This window comes from Tachypleus tridentatus, chromosome 1, assembly GCF_004210375.1.
Source record: "Tachypleus tridentatus isolate NWPU-2018 chromosome 1, ASM421037v1, whole genome shotgun sequence".
Classification (NCBI taxonomy): domain Eukaryota; kingdom Metazoa; phylum Arthropoda; class Merostomata; order Xiphosura; family Limulidae; genus Tachypleus; species Tachypleus tridentatus.
This window is the reverse complement of record NC_134825.1, coordinates 170489718-170512233: the sequence shown is the minus strand read 5'-3', so window position 1 is coordinate 170512233 and position 22516 is coordinate 170489718. Positions and strand designations below refer to the sequence as shown.

Below are 22516 nucleotides of genomic sequence, written 5' to 3'. Positions count from 1 at the left end.
TTTATAAGATTTTAACATACGCCCTTTTGGTAACAACTTTTAGAGCGTTTTACCTAGCAATCAAACAGCCTGAGAACTTATCATGAAACGTTATGAAATAACGTGTAAGTCTAAATCTATACATCCAGATTTACCAATGTAGCGTAATGTTTCCTTAGAACAACATGGTGCACACACTTCTAAACATAAGCCCTTATTATTTAGAAGCAAGTGTAATATACATGACTGTTTGCTTAAAATAAGTCGGTAACGATTAATGAATAACACGTATGTTAGAATGAAACGACACTAATCATTGTACAACTATATGGACTGGTAGGTATGGTCAAAGCAGATCAATCTAGCTCAACTGTGTGACTTCGTCACCATGGTAACGTGGCTAATTTTTTTTGAGCGACGTACATATGTGCACTTGCGCGAGGTAGAAGTCCACCAGTTCAAGTCACGTGGGAAACAGTATGACATATGTACCGTGGCAGCTGGAAATGTAGGAACGTGGTAGGTACGTACGAAATATTTCTGTTGTTTTGGTTTTATCAGAGTTGGTGTTAAGTGAATTTAATTAAAGTGAGCTTATAAGGTATTTAGAAGACTGCTTAATTGTGTTCTGAGATGTGCTTGTTTCTTTATAATTAAATTCCACAAGTGATTTTAAAATGTAATGAGCTAAAATTGGTTAGCTTAAGTTACGGATAACCGACATTATTATTTTAATTTTTCAGGAGAATAGTGTATTTGTACAAACGACCAGAATACTTTAGGCAATTTTCTTTTTTAATTTTACACTACCCCCTTTGGGCTAATTTAGTTTGCTCGTTGTTAAGTGCAAAGATATACCAAAGGTTATTTGTGTTGTGCCCACCACGGGTATCAATCCCCAAATTTTAGCGTTATAAGTTCTCAAGCTTACTGCTGAGTCACCGAGAAAGGCTTCTTTCATTTCAGCAACTTAATCTTCCGAAAGAAAAGTGTGACATTTGTGGTTAAGGTGCCCCCGTTTGTGTTATGGTATTATTTTGGGGGATTATTTTATAAATACGTTATTCATAAACCACGCACTGTATAGAAAACAATTAGATTCAAAACGTGTCTTAATTTTATGGTTTTCATCTAACAAAATTATACAGTCATTGATTCTTTCAAATACAAAGTGTGTTTTCTTTTCAAAATTGTAAGTATTTTGTTTTTTAATATAATGGGAAAAACAACGTATATATATATATATATTGTAAAAAAGCATAATTGGTGTTAAAAGATCGCGTCTTTATACTATTGCTTGTATTAACTGATTCACACTGATCTAAGTAGAACGTATCTATACTATTGCTTGTATTAACTGATTCACACTGATCTAAGTAGGACGTATCTATACTATTGCTTGTATTAACTGATTCACACTGATCTAATCAGGACGTATCTATACTATTGCTTGTATTAACTGATTCACACTGATCTAAGTAGGACGTATCTATACTATTGCTTGTAATAATCGATTTACTCTGATCTAATCAGGACGTATCTTTATATTATTACTTGTATTAACTGATTTACACTGATCTAATCAGGATGTATCTTTATATTATTACTTGTATTAACTGATTCACATTGATCTAATCAGGATGCATCTTTATATTATTACTTGTATTAACTGATTCACACTGATCTAATCAGGATGTATCTTTATATTATTACTTGTATTAACTGATTCACACTGATCTAATCAGGATGTATCTTTATATTATTTCTTGTATTAACTGATTTACACTGATCTAATCAGGATGTATCTTTATATTATTACTTGTATTAACTGATTCACACTGATCTAATCAGGACGTATCTTTATATTATTACTTGAATTAACTGATTCACACTGATCTAATCAGGAGGTATCTTTATATTATTACTTGTATTAACTGATTCACACTGATCTAATCAGGACGTATCTTTATATTATTACTTGTATTAACTGATTCACACTGATCTAATCAGGACGTATCTTTATATTATTACTTGTATTAACTGATACACACTGATCTAATCAGGATGTGTCTTTATATTATTACTTGTATTAACTGATTCACACTGATCTAATCAGGATGTATCTTTATATTATTACTTGTATTAACTGATTCACACTGATCTAATCAGGATGTATCTTTATATTATTACTTGTATTAACTGATTCACACTGATCTAATCAGGACGTATCTTTATATTATTACTTGTATTAACTGATTCACACTGATCTAATCAGTACGTATCTTTATATTATTACTTGTATTAACTGATTCACACTGATCTAATCAGGATGTATCTTTATATTATTACTTGTATTAACTGATTTACACTGATCTAATCAGGATGTATCTATATTATTACTTGTATTAACTGATTCACATTGATCTAATCAGGATGTATCTTTATATTATTACTTGTATTAACTGATTCACACTGATCTAAGTAGGACGTATCTATACTATTGCTTGTATTAACTGATTCACACTGATCTAAGTAGGACGTATCTATACTATTGCTTGTATTAACTGATTCACACTGATCTAAGTAGGACGTATCTATACTATTGCTTGTATTAACTGATTCACACTGATCTAAGTAGGACGTATCTATACTATTGCTTGTATTAACTGATTCACACTGATCTAAGTAGGACGTATCTATACTATTGCTTGTAATAATCGATTTACTCTGATCTAATCAGGACGTATCTTTATATTATTACTTGTATTAACTGATTCACACTGATCTAATCAGGACGTATCTATACTATTGCTTGTAATAATCGATTTACTCTGATCTAAGTAGGACGTATCTTTATACTATTGCTTGTATTAACTGATTCACACTGATCTAATCAGGACGTATCTTTATATTATTACTTGTATTAACTGATTCACACTGATCTAATCAGGATGTATCTTTATATTACTACTTGTATTAACTGATTCACATTGATCTAATCAGGATGTATCTTTATATTATTACTTGTATTAACTGATTCACACTGATCTAATCAGGATGTATCTTTATATTATTACTTGTATTAACTGATTCACACTGATCTAATCAGGATGTATCTTTATATTATTACTTGTATTAACTGATTCACACTGATCTAATCAGGACGTATCTTTATATTATTACTTGAATTAACTGATTCACACTGATCTAATCAGGAGGTATCTTTATATTATTACTTGTATTAACTGATTCACACTGATCTAATCAGGACGTATCTTTATATTATTACTTGTATTAACTGATTCACACTGATCTAATCAGGACGTATCTTTATATTATTACTTGTATTAACTGATACACACTGATCTAATCAGGATGTATCTTTATATTATTACTTGTATTAACTGATTCACACTGATCTAATCAGGACGTATCTTTATATTATTACTTGTATTAACTGATTCACACTGATCTAATCAGGACGTATCTTTATATTATTACTTGTATTAACTGATTCACACTGATCTAATCAGGATGTATCTTTATATTATTACTTGTATTAACTGATTTACACTGATCTAATCAGGATGTATCTTTATATTATTACTTGTATTAACTGATTCACATTGATCTAATCAGGATGTATCTTTATATTATTACTTGTATTAACTGATTCACACTGATCTAATCAGGATGTATCTTTATATTATTACTTGTATTAACTGATTCACACTGATCTAATCAGGATGTATCTTTATATTATTTCTTGTATTAACTGATTTACACTGATCTAATCAGGATGTATCTTTATATTATTACTTGTATTAACTGATTCACACTGATCTAATCAGGACGTATCTTTATATTATTACTTGAATTAACTGATTCACACTGATCTAATCAGGAGGTATCTTTATATTATTACTTGTATTAACTGATTCACACTGATCTAATCAGGACGTATCTTTATATTATTACTTGTATTAACTGATTCACACTGATCTAATCAGGACGTATCTTTATATTATTACTTGTATTAACTGATACACACTGATCTAATCAGGATGTATCTTTATATTATTACTTGTATTAACTGATTCACACTGATCTAATCAGGATGTATCTTTATATTATTACTTGTATTAACTGATTCACACTGATCTAATCAGGATGTATCTTTATATTATTACTTGTATTAACTGATTCACACTGATCTAATCAGGACGTATCTTTATATTATTACTTGTATTAACTGATTCACACTGATCTAATCAGGACGTATCTTTATATTATTACTTGTATTAACTGATATACACTGATCTAATCAGGATGTATCTTTATATTATTACTTATATCAACTGATTCACACTGATCTAATCAGGATGTATCTTTATATTATTGCTTGTATTAACTGATTTACACTGATCTAATCAGGATGTATCTTTATTTTATTACTTGTATTAACTGATTCACACTGATCTAATCAGGATGTATCTTTATATTATTACTTGTATTAACTGATTCACACTGATCTAATCAGAATGTATCTTTATATTATTGCTTGTATTAACTGATTCACAATGATGTAAAAAGGATATTCAGGAAATGATCAGTGCTAGCAGAGTGAATATAACAAATGCCACTTTACTTCTCAATTTTGGCCCATGCTTTCTTTTATATTGAAACCAGTTTTTATGTCATATTAAACTTGATCTGAAAATAATACCATTTCTTTTATTCGATCATAGGTGACACTAGAGTCTTTTGTTTGGTAATCTGTTTCTGTGGGAGGTTTTACACTTGGGAAGAAAGGGTTCGCATTCTTCAACGTACATCCTCATCCATCCTCTCTGTCTCTCTATCCACACACGCTGTAATATTTTTATAATTGTGAGAGAACTGTAAGGTACAGATTGTTGGGTGAGGCTAAGCTTCCCCACCCCTCTTATACGCTCCAACCCTCAAAATAATGTCCAATAATCATTTAATGGTTTAAATTTGTGTTTAGAGTAAAGCCATGTCAGCTATCTGCTATGTCCACTGCAAGAACTTGAACCCTTGATTTGACCCCGGTAAATGACTTACTGCTGTCTCAACAAAGGGCAGTAGTTTAGGAATTGGTAAATACAGTTTTATTTTTTCAACTTGAGATTGCGTGTCGAACACTGTAATTAACTGTGAACGTTTTACAAATGAACGAAACGTGCAATCTTCTCTGAAAAATAAATGTTTCGTCACACCGTTTGTTATGGTCTTCGTGTTTGAAACGAGCGAGATAAACACTCACAGCGGTAGCTTTGTTAGTTTCAGCACTCATTGCTAGGTTACCACCAGACTTTCGTTATATAGAACAGTACCTGGTAAATATACAGTTGTATTCGTTGTTTGGTAGTGGATGTATACAGGCTAGATGAGCTACGAGTTATATAAATTGACCAAAGATACATTTTACATACTAGAAAATATGTTTTCACTCAAAATAAGTTGAAATACAGTGAGCACAAATGAGCTCTGAATAATTCACAGTTTGAAACCTGGTGTTTCTTACTAACTGTGTATACCAAAATAATATTTACTAATTAACATTTGTTCATCACTTAAAACATTTACACTAGTGCAAGAGAGCCTCATTAGTAGTACTACTGGTGAGGCTCTTTGTAGTCTAATTTAAGCATTAGGCCTAACACATAAATGTGACATAAGGTTTAATTAAGGTTGTGCTGTATAGCCTCAGTAATAGTACTACTGGTGGGTCTATTTGTAGTCTAATTTAAGTATTAGGCCTAACACATAAATATGACATAATGTTTAAAGTAGTGCTGTATAGCCTCAGTAATAGTACTACTGATAAGGTATTTGTAGTCTAATTTGAGCATTATGCCTAACACATAAATGTGACATAAGGCTTAGCTAAAACACTACTTGGTAAATGTATAGAAGTTAGAAATCTATTCATACCTTATTACTGTTTAGTATCGAAGATCGTGGAAACTGATCGCTTTTGACTAATATCGGTTTAGTGAAATTTTACCTTTCCTCTTGTTGTTTTCTCACAAATTATATGTTTCAGATGCGTTTATAAAATGTAGTTACTACCTGAAGTGAGGCTGTGACGATTACTTTGGCAAACGAATACAGTTTAAACTTAAAAAAAAAACAAACACCGGTAGGTTTGTTCACATATAGAAATAATAGTTCCAATACGAAAGTTTACCCATGATCACAGAAACAAACCTCTAAATGATAAAATATCCAATTATATTGAGCAAAATGTATGAAAGCCAGTAAAAAATTCCTGGAAGCCATTGTTGTATGATCAACAAAAATTGTAGAATGTGACTAAAATGAATTTGTCTGAACCTTCAAAATGTACGTACTTTTCACCTAATTCATTAGTCTTGAAGTAAATCTATAATCACCACATTTTAAATAAAATTTATGCAGAAATATGAACTTGTATCGTGAACAAAAGTATGCATGCCCTCTAAAAGAGACTTACATGGCATCTGTTTATTTTTCTTTATGTTTTAAGACCAAGTAAGTAATGTATGTGTTAAAATGCCAAAATAATATTCACTGATTAATATCTATTCACCACGTAAAACGTTTGAAACTCTGAAACTATATCGTTAGTAATAGTAGCTCTATCTGTAGTCTAATCTAAACATTAAGCTTAAAACATAAGTGTAACGTAAGACTTGTTACTAAGCGACAATGTGTATTGTTGAATATTACCAAAAACAAAAAAGAAGAAAGAAAGAAACCATGACAAAGTGTATGAGCCTTTTATAGTTCGTGATGATGTTGCTTGTCAGAAGATAAAGCTTCCAACAATATGGAAAATGTTCTTAAATTTCTTTAACGGTGTTTTTTCTGTAATTCGGGCCTTGTATTTGGACAATGCGTCACTATTACCTTAAAGGTGAATATTACAGAAAAAAGAAAACTTTGCAGTCAAAAGAACTACTCATTAATTATGAGAACTACTGATTAATTTTGCAGGTTCACATTTTTTATAAAAAATATGTGCTAATAAATGAATCATAGAACTTGGTGCAGAAAGAGCCCTTTCCGAGCAGCAATCCCAACGTTTTAGTTTTTACGTTTGCCGCTAGGAAAAGTACTGTGACGTAATAATTGCCAAACAAACCGCCAACGCCAGCGCGTTGAATGTGAATAAACATGGCCAGTGCATACGGAGAAACAGAGACGGAGTCTGTTTTGACTTTGTATTCTGAACAGTGTTAAGTAGCACCATATCAATTCGAACCTACTCTGAACGAACCTAGAACAGTTACTTTTGTCACAGATCTGACAAGTTCTAGTGATGAGAACAGTTACACGAGTGAGAGTAGCGGAACTATGAGTGATACTGATAGCGTCCAGGCCGGTTGCGAGTCGGTCATACTTCCAGTGGAAGAATGGTAAGCCTAAGTCATAACAACAAATATGGTCTGTATTATTTCACGTGCAATTTTAAGCATCTCGAAACCTGTCTAGTGTTTATAAATTATTGGTATCACAGACTGGGTTTTATTTGTTTATACTTTGCCTACTATGGTAACTAATACTTGGCCCTTCCACAATCATTGTACCGGGTATTTATGATTCGTAACAAAATGAACTTCAATTTTACGCCATAATTCTGTCTATAAAATCAAACTAGATGTAGCAGTCTGAATAGTTAATTTATTTTGAAATGTTAAATTTGAAAAATGGAATTCTTCAAACTTTTCCATATGATACAAAAACATCTCCAGAATGTTTTTAAACTTGGAATATACTCTATTAGGGATAGATTTGTCCACTGTCTAGACTAGGAAATCAAGGTTTCACTGACTTTCAGGTGCCACAAATGCAAAACACGCTCACGAATGTGAAATGTGTATGTCTAGTTACATTCTTCAAAGACTTTTTAAATTATTATATTATACTAGTTATTGTTTATCGCTTTATACTGCACACATACCTTTAAGTTTGTTCTTTTCGTGTTGGCAAGGGATGGCTTCAGAGGGTGGAACCTGTACGTTGCAGGCTGAGATCAGTTCTCAGCTCTACACGACGAAAGATGGTGGGGACGATCCTGTCTACTGCCGATGGTTTTTTCAGTCTCAACCTGCCTAGCTTGAAACCCACGGAATCCAAAACAGTGGGATGAGCGTTCAAAGTGATCTTGACAAAGCTTTGCATGGTGTGAAGTCCAGTTCTTCCTATTGACCATCCGCACCCACTTTGCCACCTTGCCGGTTCCTTCTCTTTGCACGGAAACGAAAAGAAGCTTTTGCCCGATGCCGAACTGTTTTTACAACCATAAGCAACGCAGTAAATCATGTTATCACAAAACAAACATAAAGTAGCAATATCAAGACAAAAAAAAAGTCTCACAAAGTATGTAATCCGAAAAAGCACCGATAGATTTACATAAGACACCAGCACTGAAAGGAACAAAATGGTTGGCGCGCAACGAAGCGTATTTGGCAACTATTACGTCATAGTTGTAAAACGTCACGGAAACAGCCGAACGACCGAGAGGAACTTGAGTTCGAGGACCCGCATATTTTGTTTCATTTTTTACTCAAAAACTAAATTGTTTGAAAATATGGCAACCACACAGGATATATGCCTAACCAAAGTACAGTTTCTAAGGCAATTATTAAATTTGTTGAAAATTCACCTTTAACCAATATTTGAACAATGCATGCACTTTTTAATCATATATCACGATTTATAAAACAGTAATTTTCCAACCTACTGTGCTTTAAGAGGCAACATTATTACCATACACTTAAAAAGAAATTTGGTTTGCCACACTGTTATTCAACAGGTAAATGGCATTATGTAATGATAATTTACGTTACCATGAGTTAGTAAGTTGCATTATGTAGTGGTAATTTACGTTACCATGAGTTAGTAAGTTGCATTATGTAGTGGTAATTCGAGTTACCATGTGTTAGTAAGTTGCATTATGTAGTGGTAATTCGAGTTACCATGTGTTAGTAAGTTGCATTATGTAATGGTAATTTACGTTACCATGAATTAGTAAGTTGCATTATGTAGTGGTAATTTACGTTACCATGAGTTAGTAAGTTGCATTATGTAGTGGTAATTCGAGTTACCATGTGTTAGTAAGTTGCATTATGTAGTGGTAATTCGAGTTACCATGTGTTAGTAAGTTGCATTATGTAATGGTAATTTACGTTACCATGAATTAGTAAGTTGCATTATGTAGTGGTAATTCGAGTTACCATGTGTTAGTAAGTTGCATTATGTAGTGGTAATTCGAGTTACCATGTGTTAGTAAGTTGCATTATGTAATGATAATTTACGTTACCATGAGTTAGTAAGTTGCATTATGTAGTGGTAATTCGAGTTACCATGTGTTAGTAAGTTGCATTATGTAATGGTAATTTACGTTACCATGAGTTAGTAAGTTGCATTATGTAGTGGTAATTCGAGTTACCATGTGTTAGTAAGTTGCATTATGTTATGATAATATACGTTACCATGAGTTAGTAAGTTGCATTATGTAGTGGTAATTCGAGTTACCATGTGTTAGTAAGTTGCATTATGTAATGGTAATTCAGACTGCCTTGTGTTAGTAAGTGACATTATGAAATAATAACTTACGTTACTGTTACGCCTCATAGTCTTGATTAATATATTAGCTGCACGTTCTTCAGGCTTAACTCAAAACAACACATTCGTCTCTTGATAGGTCACAGATAAGTTTACGAACTTTCATGACTACAATCCAGGATTCGATTCCCTGCGATAGTTAAAGCTCAGATAACCCTTTAAGTAGCTGTGCACTGAAAACTAACACGTTCAGATACCGCAGGGTGTAACAATATGGAGAACAAAAGGGTTTCGAAACCCTACTACGTAAATAAATAAATACCATGCATATCTTGATGTAGTATAGTTAACCACAGTATAGCACTGAACATTAAAGGTACAGTCCCAACGTAGCACTGATACATAACAAATTATACGAATAAACTGAGGTAAACATAGAACATTAGTGTTCAGTTTAACAGTGTTGTGTAATATAGTCATGTAGATAAATATGTTTTATTTTGAGGCAACGTTGAAAACGACCTTAGATTTATTCACACCTGTATGAGCCAATAATTTTGTCCTCAAATGTTTTTGTATAACAGAGTTATGAACATTCACACGTTCAAATTGTATAGTTTTATCTGAGATCCTCTTATAATACTGAAATATGAAAAAGATAATAACAGATAAACAACTATTAAGAGAGAAGTTTGGAAAGGCAACAGTATATAAATCCAATACATATATTGTCGTTAAAAGGTATGGAATTTTAGACACTTTAACGTTGCTAAAGCGACCACAGACGACGGATACAAAGCCATTTTTAAATATGTTTTTGTCTTCGTAAATATTCCATTTAAAATTATCAGTATAGTTTTTTTTTATTTGATGATCTAGCCATTAATATGAGATTGACTTAGTGAGCTTAAATATAAAGAATGATATTTATATAAGCTATGATTCACAGTCTATTTTGTTTTATTTTCCATTGAGTACTTGAAGACTTACGTTCTGTTGGAGATAAAGGTTTGTGGTTGTTATAACAACAGACATGAGCGTCATCTCTGAGCACTGTGTTTCGTGAGTTTTCACCCACTTTCTTTTGCTACTTGTAAATTAGTATAGGAAACAGAAATACGCAATATTATTTTTTATCATATGTTTATGGTATTCTGTTTGCTTGTTTTGAATTTCGCGCAAAACTACTCGAGGACTATCTGTGCTAGCTGTCCCTAATTTAGCAGTGTAAGACTAGAGGGAAGGTAGCAAGTCATCACCACCCACTGTCAACTCTTGGGCTACTCTTTTACCAACGAATAGTGGGATTGACCGTTACATTATGACGCCCCCACGGCTGAAAGGGCGAGCATGTTTGGTGCGACAGGGATTCGAACCCGCGACCCTCAGATTACGAGTCGAGTGCCTTAACCACCTGGCCATGCCAGGCCGTGGTCTTCTGTTTATTGTTAAACACATAGTTACGCAATCTATCTATGATGTTTTTACCGCAAAGTTACCAAGGCCTTCTTCTTAGCAACCGGTGAATGACGCTTGAGGTAAATCAGAATATTAAATTTTATTTAGATTTCGTGGTGTTTTATTATAATAACGTCCGCTAGGCGTGTAATCTTAGTGCAAGTTTTACACTCGCTTTATTTTCCTATTCTTGCTTTACAATTTTACATCCGTAAAATGCACATATATTTAATATCGCAACAATTGAACTATATAATCCGTAATGATGAGAAAACCCACTTGTAGAGAAAATTATATATTAAAAAACGGCTGGTATGGGTAGAGAAAGCACTAATAGAGGAGCGAACACGTTTGTCAGGTTCGCAAAGAAAGAAAGGGTTACTGACTGGTAGCTGGCCACATGTTTGAAGGCGGTTGTGTAATTTAGTGTACGAATGTAGAGGGCGTGCTTAGATGTTGGATATATTTATTAATATAGGTATAAAAGTGTTCCTTTGTATTGGTTTATTTTAGGCTTGAGTTGTTGTAGCTTCTGGGAATATTTTAAAGAGAACTCCGCCACCACTAGTTCGAGGATGGGCAGTGTTACGACATTCTCTTTCTTTGAACTGTTGGTGTGAATGAAACCTGTGCGTTCGTAGAAATAAACTTCTCAAGAGGTTTACTTAGCAAGAGCTGGTATCAGAGCAATTTACGAATCATGGGATCGAGCTCTGTTCTTAAATATGATCATTCTTCCAGCCTTGAGGGTGTTATAATATTATAGTTAATTTCTACAGTTGACGGTGAGTGGTGTTGACTAGATGCCTTATTTATAGTCTTCAAAGCTGGTGGAAAGCCCTCGGGTAACTTTGCGAGAAATTCAATAAAAACTCAATAATGCCTTTAATTATTAGTATTCTGTTTTAACACCGAATATTTTTCGTGAATCCGAGGCCACCGCCTGATATAAACCTGAATAAGAAAGTGCATATTATACAAATAGTTTGGTTTGTTTTGAATTTCGCGCAACGTTACTCGTAAAGCTATCTGCGATAGCCGTTCTCTAGTTTTACAGTGTAAGACTAAAGGGTTTGGTTTCTTTTTAATTTCGCGCAAAGCGACACGAGGGCTATCTGCGCTAGCCGTCCCTAATTTAGTAGTGTAAGACCAGAGGGAGCTAGTCATCACCACTCACTCTTTTACCAACGAATAGTAGGATTGATCGTAACATTATAACACTCTCACGGCTAAAAGGACGAGCATGTTGGTGCGACAGGAATTCGAACCCGCGACCCAAGATTACGAGTCCAGTGCCTTAACCACTTGACCATGCCAGGCCATGCAAATAGTCAAAGACCTCAAATGTACGGATAATAAAACCTGAATATTATAAGTGTAGTTAAACACACTGGATGTTACTATAAGTCTTATGTACTTCTCATACGGTGTACAAGCTTTACGTACTGTAGGTTTACAGTCATTGGTTGTGATAAATATTGGAACCGGTAACACCATTCTCAATATTATTGTTTGCACTATTGTCGAGAGAAGCTAAGAGTATAAACGTATTCGTAGTAAACGGTCGTAATGATGTGTTACATCATCGTTAGTTCTTAAATTGTTGTCGTTAATTTAACGAGTAATTATATCACTAAGAGAACCAGTGTTTAATACATTATATCTCATTGGACGACGTAGCTGTGGAAGCGATGCGTTACACGTGATTAAATCTCGAATTTAAGTTTTGAAATATTCGTATACTTGGTCCAAATAGAAGATAGTCGTTTGGCTTTCAGTTACCTATAAAAGAAGGAGAGACACGTGCTTAACGGTCACTTGGAATGAGAGAATTTGAACATCATGTTAATAGCAGACAAAACTGATTAACTAGTTAAGTAAAATAAAAATTAACTGTTAGAATGAAAATTCGATATTAATGGCAAAATTAAGGCAGCGTATGTGTAGCATGCTACCAGAATCTGGGCTACATCGAGATAATGGCGTATAAACAGATTGTAGCATACAACATACCACTAAGTCTGTGGCACACAGAGAGGCTATGGTCTATTATTGCCAGTCTGTAGCATGCAAAGCGACTATGGATTTTATTCACAGTTCTTTTAACTGTTTGGTTTGTTTTTGAATTTCGCGCAAAGCTGCACGAGGGCTATCTGCGCTAGCCGTCCCAAAATTAGCAGTGTAAGACTAGAGGGAAAGCAGCTATTCATCACCACCCACCAATAACTCTTGGGCTGCACTTTTACCAACGAATAGTGTGATTGACTGTCATATTATAACGCCCCCACGGCTGAAAGGGCGGGCATGTTTGGTGTGATAGGGATTCAAACCCGCGACACTCATATTACGAGTCGAGCGTCTTAACCACCTGGCCATCTTTTTAATACTTTTGTGTATAAAGAACAGCGAGATAACCGTCGCCGTGTATATATACGTATTTGTAATACACACTAAATCGAATTGCAAAAGTTTGGTTTGGGTTTTTAATTTCACGAGAAGGTATTTGGGCTAGTCGTCCCTAACTTAGCAGGGAACAATTAGGAGGAAGGCAGCTAGTTGTTAACACCCACCGCCAACTCTTGGGCTACTCTTTTACTAAAGAATAGCGGGATTGACTGTAACATAATAACGTCCCCACGGCTGAAAGGGCGAGGATGTTTGGTGTGACGGAAACTCGACCCCACGCCCTTTCGATTGCGAGCTGAACTCCCTAACCACCTAGCTATGCCGGGCTTAATTGTAGGAGTATTCTTTAAGTTTTATGACACAATTCTATGAAGCCATGTTCGTCAAAAACGAGAATGTAAAAACTTAAAAAATTATATTTCCCTGAATTATTATTAACTAGAAAATATAATAACATAGATTAGGAATGCTACTACTCTGAACGTAAAATATCAAAAATACAAATTTAATGTTTCTGGAAGTTTATCTTCAGACGATAGAATATTAATATTAAAAATATATATTTTTAAATTGATGTTCGTCGTAAGAGAAAAGAACAAATTAACATTTAGTTAATTAATTATTTAACAATTAAGTTACATCTATAAAATTCTGGTCGTCAGAATTTGAAATAAATACTATGAAAAACGGTTACATAACTTATCTCGTACGTAAGTCGTCAACAAACGAAATAACAAAGATTAGTATGTTGGTTACCAGAAGATGAAATAACAAAGATTAGTATGTTGGTTACCAGAAGATGAAATAACAAAGATTAGTATGTTGGTTACCAGAAGATGAAATAACAAAGATTAGTACGTTGGTTACCAGAAGATGAAATGACAAAGATTAGTACGTTAGTTACCATAAGATAAAATAACAAAGATTAGTATGTTGGTTACCAGAAGATGAAATAACAAAGATTAGTATGTTGGTTACCAGAAGATGAAATGACAAAGATTAGTACGTTAGTTACCAGAAGATGAAATAACAAAGATTAGTATGTTGGTTACCAGAAGATGAAATAACAAAGATTAGTACGTTGGTTACCAGAAGATGAAATAACAAAGATTAGTATGTTGGTTACCAGAAGATGAAATGACAAAGATTAGTACGTTGGTTACCAGAAGATGAAATAACAAAGATTAGTACGTTGGTTACCAGAAGATGAAATAACAAAGATTAGTATGTTGGTTACCAGAAGATGAAATAACAAAGATTAGTATGTTGGTTACCAGAAGATAAAATAACAAAGATTAGTATGTTGGTTACCAGAAGATGAAATAACAAAGATTAGTACGTTGGTTACCAGAAGATGAAATGACAAAGATTAGTACGTTAGTTACCATAAGATAAAATAACAAAGATTAGTATGTTGGTTACCAGAAGATGAAATAACAAAGATTAGTATGTTGGTTACCAGAAGATGAAATGACAAAGATTAGTACGTTAGTTACCATAAGATAAAATAACAAAGATTAGTATGTTGGTTACCAGAAGATGAAATAACAAAGATTAGTATGTTGGTTACCAGAAGATGAAATGACAAAGATTAGTACGTTGGTTACCAGAAGATGAAATAACAAAGATTAGTATGTTGGTTACCAGAAGATGAAATAACAAAGATTAGTATGTTGGTTACCAGAAGATGAAATAACAAAGATTAGTACGTTGGTTACCAGAAGATGAAATAACAAAGATTAGTATGTTGGTTACCAGAAGATGAAATGACAAAGATTAGTACGTTAGTTACCATAAGATAAAATAACAAAGATTAATATGTTGGTTACTAGAAGATGAAATAACAAAGATTAGTCACATTGCTTCTGTAATGTGTTGGTTCTCACAAGATGAAATACCAAATATTAGTTACGTTACTTCTCTGATATGTTGGTCGTCACAAGACGAAATAACAAAAATTAGTTACGTTACTTCTCTGATATGTTGGTCGTCACAAGACGAAATAACAAAAATTAGTTACGTTACTTCTCTGATATGTTGGTTGTCACAAGACGAAATAAAAAAGACTAGTTACGTTACGTGTCTGATGTGTTGGTCGTCACAAGATGAAATAACAAAGATTAGTTACGTTACGTGTCTGATGTGTTGGTTGTCACAAGACGAAATACCAAATATTAGTTACGTTACTTCTCTGATATGTTGGTCGTCACAAGACGAAATAACAAAAATTAGTTACGTTACTTCTCTGATATGTTGGTCGTCACAAGACGAAATAACAAAGATTAGTTACGTTACTTCTCTGATGTGTTGGTTGTCACAAGATGAAATAAAAAAGACTAGTTACGTTACTTCTCTGATGTGTTGGTTGTCACAAGATGAAATAAAAAAGACTAGTTACGTTACGTGTCTGATGTGTTGGTCGTCACAAGATGAAATAACAAAGATTAGTTACGTTACTTGTCTGATATGTTGGTTGTCACAAGATGAAATAACAAAGATTAGTTACGTTACTTGTCTGATATGTTGGTCGTCACAAGGCGAAATAACAGTCATTAGTGGCGTTACTTACCTGTGCATTTCCGTCATCAGAAGATAAAAAAGTAGTGAACGGATCACTTGAACTTAGGACATTGAATACCAAGACCACACTGGAAGATTGAAAGTATTCTTAGATATGGAACTTACATTGAATAAATGATGTGTGAAGTATCCCCTCACACAGATATACTTAAAATAAACAATCTAAGATTGTTACAATATTAAAAATACGTCAGAGTCATTTTACTAGCATCACAAACTATTAAATATGTTACATTTTATGAAATACATTTATACTTGACTACCAAAGATACCAAAACCATCTTGTTCGATTATAGTTCATTTTAAATGTTTTTCTCTTTTTAAATTTAGTACTCGATTATCGAATCGTCGATACAAAATGTCTAATTTTTTAATGTTTTGTGACCACTATTAAGACCCAAACAGAAGTAATTAGCGATAACTGATTTCAGAATATAAAGCTTATTGCAGAGTATGACGACATTTTAGAACATTCTCGAAGTCACGACACTTCTTTCTGTCTCGAAGACCAAATTTTGTCTTGATTCAAATACTGTTTTCTTACTGTATTTTGTATTATAGGTCGCTCTGATGTGTCCACAACACGTGCTTGGTATTGAGTCCGACAACACACCAAAATAGTAATATGTCCTTCTAAGAATGAAATTCCACTCAATTCATGGCCGGAACATTCAGCTAATAGATGGCGACACTCGAGCAGTTCGCACTGTTTCGTTTTGCGATGCTATAACGTTCGGGAATAAGCCGCTGTCGATAAATTCCCGAATTTCTGTCCAGCTTAACGCCTCTGAAGAATGGAGTGGAGCCCTACGTCTGGGAGTGACGTCACATGATCCCAGCTCACTAACACCCTCCATGTTACCTCGTTTTGCCTGTCCTGACGTTTTTTTTAAAGATGGGTTTTGGGCTCGACCGATACCAGAAGAATGGGCGAAGGATGGAACCAAGTAGGAAAATTTGACGAAACTTGTATATATGTATTTTTTTTCTAAACATTGTAATATGTGCACAAACAAAAAAGGTGGCGCTATTCGAAATAAATCACACTGGAATAATATAAATAAATATTTATATAAACATTATAAATATATAAATACAAATTATATAATATAAATCTAATATCGTTTCACAGCTCAGTAAGTTTGATAAACGTTATCAGGAAAACAAAAACTAAGTTATTTTTTCCAAGTTTTTAATCCATAAACAGAAGCCAACGGTGTTTCATCCGTGAGCTTTAACTTCGGTTTTAACGTCACAATTCGGGGTTTTTATATTGATGTGAATACAACCCAGATAACACTCATTGTGTAGTTTTACGTTAAACATAAACTCACAAAAGAAAATAAAGAAAGAATAAGAAATATGAAAACTTATAAATGTTAACCACAATAACATATATTGTTTTTCGTGGGAGGAAATAAATTCGTTTTGTGATTTAAAATAAACATTTAAAAGAGACGCCATTTTCACAGAAAATTTTCCATTCAGTTTTTACCCTCACAACATTACCGATAAGTTTAAACACATTTAAATAATGAATTTGATATTTATGTTTCACTTTTTGCTTCGTAAGTACATACTTATCGGCATCTTACTGCTATTTGACAGATTAACGTTTTATGTCAACAGCCAAGGGTATTTTCACGTGTTCGTGAATAACGAACATAAGGGGCACTCCTATCAGGACTTTCAGCCAATGAGCAGCTGTGGCCTATTTTAGACCTCTATGGAATAACCGTATCAATCAAATTTATAGCAACAGGTAAGTGTTTTGATACACAGATTTTTCCACACCAGTTTGAATTATTTAAATTTAGTATGTCACATAAATATTAACCCATGAACTGCATGAAACAGTCAAATAATATTTTGTTCAAAGATGTATTATAGCAAATAAGAGGGAAATCATTAAATTAATTAGAGATCCAACGGTGGGACAGCAGTAAGCTTACGAACTTATAACACTAAATTACGAGTTTTGTTTCCCACGATGAATATAACAGAAGACAATATAAACAGCAATGTTTGTAAGCCAATGAAAAAACCTTTTATTCGACTCGCATCAACATGAAATATCACATTAATCTCAATTATATTTTGGTCAGAAATACTTCCAATACAAAAACATGAAGCTTCCTCCAGTGGCACAGTTGGACGTCTCTAAAACCCAGGTTTCGATACCCTTGGTGGGCAGAGCACGAATAGCCCATTGTGTAGCTTGGTGCCTAATTCTAAAAAAAACAAAAAACATGAATAATTAAGAGTTGTTTATCAGAATATAACACCATTTTGTAACATAATAGCTACACAATGGGCTATTCGTGCTCTGCCCACCAATGGTATCGAAACCTGGGTTTTAGAGACGTCCAACTGTGCCACTGGAGGAAGTTGTATCAAAATATTTTTTGATATGATACGGAATAAATATAGTGATGTAATACTGGGTATTGTAAGTAATAAATATATAATACATGGTGTTGTAAGTAATAAATATATAATACAGAGTGTTCTAAGTAATAAATATATAATACAGAGTGTTGTAAGTAATAAATGTAGTTATATAACACAGAGTGTTGTAAGTAATAAATATATAATACAGAGTGTTGTAAGTAATAAATGTAGTTATATAACACAGAGTGTTGTAAGTAATAAATATAGTGATGTAATACTGGGTATTGTAAGTAATAAATATAGTTATATAATATAGGGTGTTGTAAGTAATAAATATAGTTATGTAATACTGGGTGTTGTAAGTAATAAATATAGTTATATAACATAGGATGTTGTAAGTAATAAATATAGTTATACAATACTAGGTGTTGTAAGTAATAAATATAGTTATATAATACAGGGTGTTGTAAGTAATAAATATAGTTATACAATACTAGGTGTTGTAAGTAATAAATATAGTTATATAATACAGGGTGTTGTAAGTAATAAATATAGTTATATAATACAGGGTGTTGTAAGTAATAAATATAGTTATATAATATAGGGTGTTGTAAGTAATAAATATAGTTATATAATACCAGGTGTTGTAAGTAATAAATATAGTTATATAATACCAGGTGTTGTAAGTAATAAATATAGTTATATAACATAGGATGTTGTAACTAATAAATATAGTTATATAATACAGGGTGTTGTAAGTAATAAATATAGTTATACAATACTAGGTGTTGTAAGTAATAAATATAGTTATATAATACAGGGTGTTGTAAGTAATAAATATAGTTATATAATATAGGGTGTTGTAACTAATAAATATAGTTATATAATATAGGGTGTTGTAAGTAATAAATATAGTTATATAATACCAGGTGTTGTAAGTAATAAATATAGTTATATAATATAGGGTGTTGTAACTAATAAATATAGTTATATAATATAGGGTGTCGTAAGTAATAAATATAGTTATATAATACCAGGTGTTGTAACTAAATAAATATAGTTATATAACATAGGGTGTTGTAACTAATAAATATAGTTATATAATATAGGGTGTTGTAAGTAATAAATATAGTTATATAATACTAGGTGTTGTAAGTAGTAAATATAGGATGTTATAAGTAATAAATATAGTTAGTTAATACTAGGTGTTGTATGTAATAAATATAATTATATAATACAGGGAGTTGTAAGTAATAAATATAGTTATATAATATAGGATGTTGTAAGTAATAAATATAGTTATATAATATAGGGTGTTGTAAGTAATAAATATAGTTATTTAATATAGGGTGTTGTGAGTAATAAATATAGTTATGTAATATAGGGTGTTGTAAGTAATAAATATAGTTATATAATATAGGGTGTTGTAAGTAATAAATATAGTTATATAATATAGGGTGTTGTAAGTAATAAATGTAGTTATATAATATAGGGTGTTGTGAGTAATAAATATAGTTATGTAATTATAGTTATGTAATACTAGGTGTTGTAAGTAGTATTATATATTTGATACAATATATTGTAAATAATAATAGGTTTATATGATAGTCAATCTTTATGACACCAAGTACTGTAAATGATAGTATATTATTCTTATATTGATAAAGTTATCGTTTTCACTTCATGTAATAATGTAGTTGACATTATTATTAATATTTGGCAGAAATTCCAGAAGAAACAGTCTGAGTGTTGTAATATTAACTGTCTATTCCTTGTTGGGTCATAAATATAGTTTTAAATATCGGAGAATTCTTGGCCAAGTGGTTAACACTTTGGACTCTTTATCGAAATATTGCGTGTTCGATGCTCGCTTGTGCTCAGCCGCTGTGTCTTTGAGTGAGATGCTTATCTAGACGTAAAATCGGCCCTGGCTAATAAAGAACCGGTTAATCTGCGACTAACTGGCATCTCGAGAAGTAAGAATTTCGTACTATTGTCGTCCACTCGGTAACTGGTGTTAAGTCGGTAACTTTAGTACCTTTTCTGGCATGGAGGTACTTTTTATGTTTAATTTCAAATGAAAATAAATTTCTTTACGCAGTTCTGATAACGTAGTTTGACATTTATTGATTTAAACCTGCATTTTTGTTTTGATTCTTCCCTGAAAATAACAACAACAACAATAAACACACCAAAACAAACAAGGTTACATGCCACGGGATCTGCTTTCTTTATCATTAACCGATGTACTGTGTGTCAGTTTCATAACAGGATAGTCCATGTTTAATGATGACTACTGTAACCATATAAATATGTAGAAACAGTATAAAAACATTAAATATTAAGGCCAAATAAAGAAGTTGTTTATTTTCACAATAATTTCGCTTGTTGTTCCCCTCTAATGTCTACCATATTTTGGTCCCCACTGCATGAAAATAGCCCATCTTTATACCTCTAGAAATCTCGGTTTTGATAATCGTTGTGGGCAGAGCACAGATAGCTTTTTGTGCAGCTCTGTGCGTAATAACAAACAATAACGCAACATATATATTTAATAGAGTTTAGTAGAAGTGTGAATCAGATAAAACACTGTAAAAAGGCTTTGTTTTTGAATTTTGCGCTAAGCTACTCGAGGGCTATCTGCGCTAGCCGTCTTTAATTTAGCAGTGTAAGACTAGAGGGAAGGCAGCTAGTTATCACCACCCACCGCAATCTCTTGAGTTACTCTTATACCAACGAATAGTTGGATTAACCGTCACATTATAACGCCCCCACGGCGGAAAGGGCGAGCATGTTTGGTGTGACGGGAATTCGAACTCGCAACCCTCGGATTACGATTCGAGTGTCTTAACCACCTGGCCATGCCGGACTCTTAACAATGTAAGACTAGAGGAAAGCAGGTAGTCATCAACATCCACCGTCAACTCTTGGGCTACTCTTTTACCAACGAATAATGGGATTGACCGTAACTTTATAACACGTCCACGGTTAAAAGGGCGAGCATGTTTGGCGTGACGAGCATTTGAATACAAAACCTTCAGATTACGAGTCGAGTGCCTTAACCCACCTGGCTATGCCGGCCCGCCAAAGCGAACATAAAATTAGTCTTAAGCGTTGCTTTTTGTAATAAGATTTGGTTAAAGGTGATATATATATATTTATCATATGGGATAGTTGTACAGTAGTCAGCATTACGCTCTTTGTGTGTGTATTTTGTGATGTTACATGTGGACGAGAAATATTGCCAAATTTCTAGAACAATGTGGTTGGTCAGCTTGAAGGCTTTTTGGGCTTTTACAATAATATTCATTTCGACATTCCAACAGCCAGAGTATGTTGTTGCAAGTCTTGGTGTTGTCTCCATATTTAATATTGTACTGTTGTCAGTTGTACTTTTTCTTTGATGATATATTTCAAATACCTATTTTACTTTTCTTTTTGCAATCAAACCTCTTGACCCATATTTGCAATTAGTATTATGAATTAAATATTTTTTACGTCCGCATTTCGTACCACTTTTCAAGGACTGTCTTTGTTTACTACTGGCGACTTTATTAATAACAAAAGTTCGATCACTTATGGTAAGGCTGTGGATTTGTTAGTTTGTTTTAGGATTTTTCGCAAAGCTGCACCTTGTCTACCTGCATTAGCCAACTCTAATTTGGCAGCGAAAGACTAGAGAGATGATGGCTAGTCATCACCATCCATCACCAACTGTTGAGCTACTCTTTTACAGACGAATAGTGAGATTGATCTTCACATTATAACGCCCTCGCGGCTGAAAGGGTGAGAATGTTTGATGTGACTGGGATTCGAGCCCCCTAACCACACGGCCATGCCGGCGTCCAGTCCGTGGAGGTCGATATTAATCATTCCTATTGTTGGTAGTCCATACGTCACCTAATTATATTTATTAATTAATAACTACTTTTACAACTGGATTAGTAATTAGTTTTTTATGCTACGTTTTTATCTTCAATTTTCTACAGTTTTCAAAGAAATTATGAAAAGGTACTGCTCAATATTGAATCTGCTGGTCAACTCACCAGACTCTTACCAAGAAAGGCCCGGCATGGTCAGGTGGTTAGTGCGCTTTACTCGTAATCTGAGGGTCGCAGGTTCTAAT

At 33.1% G+C, this 22516-nt stretch overlaps 1 protein-coding gene across 2 annotated transcripts in view; it reads left to right on the top strand.

The window, feature by feature from the left end:
• Positions 1 to 441: 441 nt before the first annotated feature.
• Positions 442 to 22516, top strand: part of LOC143230178 (E3 ubiquitin-protein ligase NEURL1-like) — a 29062-nt gene continuing 6987 nt past the window's right edge. The window contains exons 1-3 of one of the 2 annotated variants that reach the window (XM_076463298.1): positions 442 to 502; positions 16561 to 16946; positions 17608 to 17761. In XM_076463298.1, the coding sequence (XP_076319413.1) occupies positions 16639 to 16946; positions 17608 to 17719 (420 nt within the window). In that variant the 5' untranslated portion in view covers positions 442 to 502; positions 16561 to 16638 and the 3' untranslated portion in view covers positions 17720 to 17761. Of the gene's footprint in view, positions 503 to 16560; positions 17351 to 17607; positions 17762 to 22516 lie in introns of those variants that run through there. The other variant, XM_076463307.1, reaches the window with a different exon arrangement.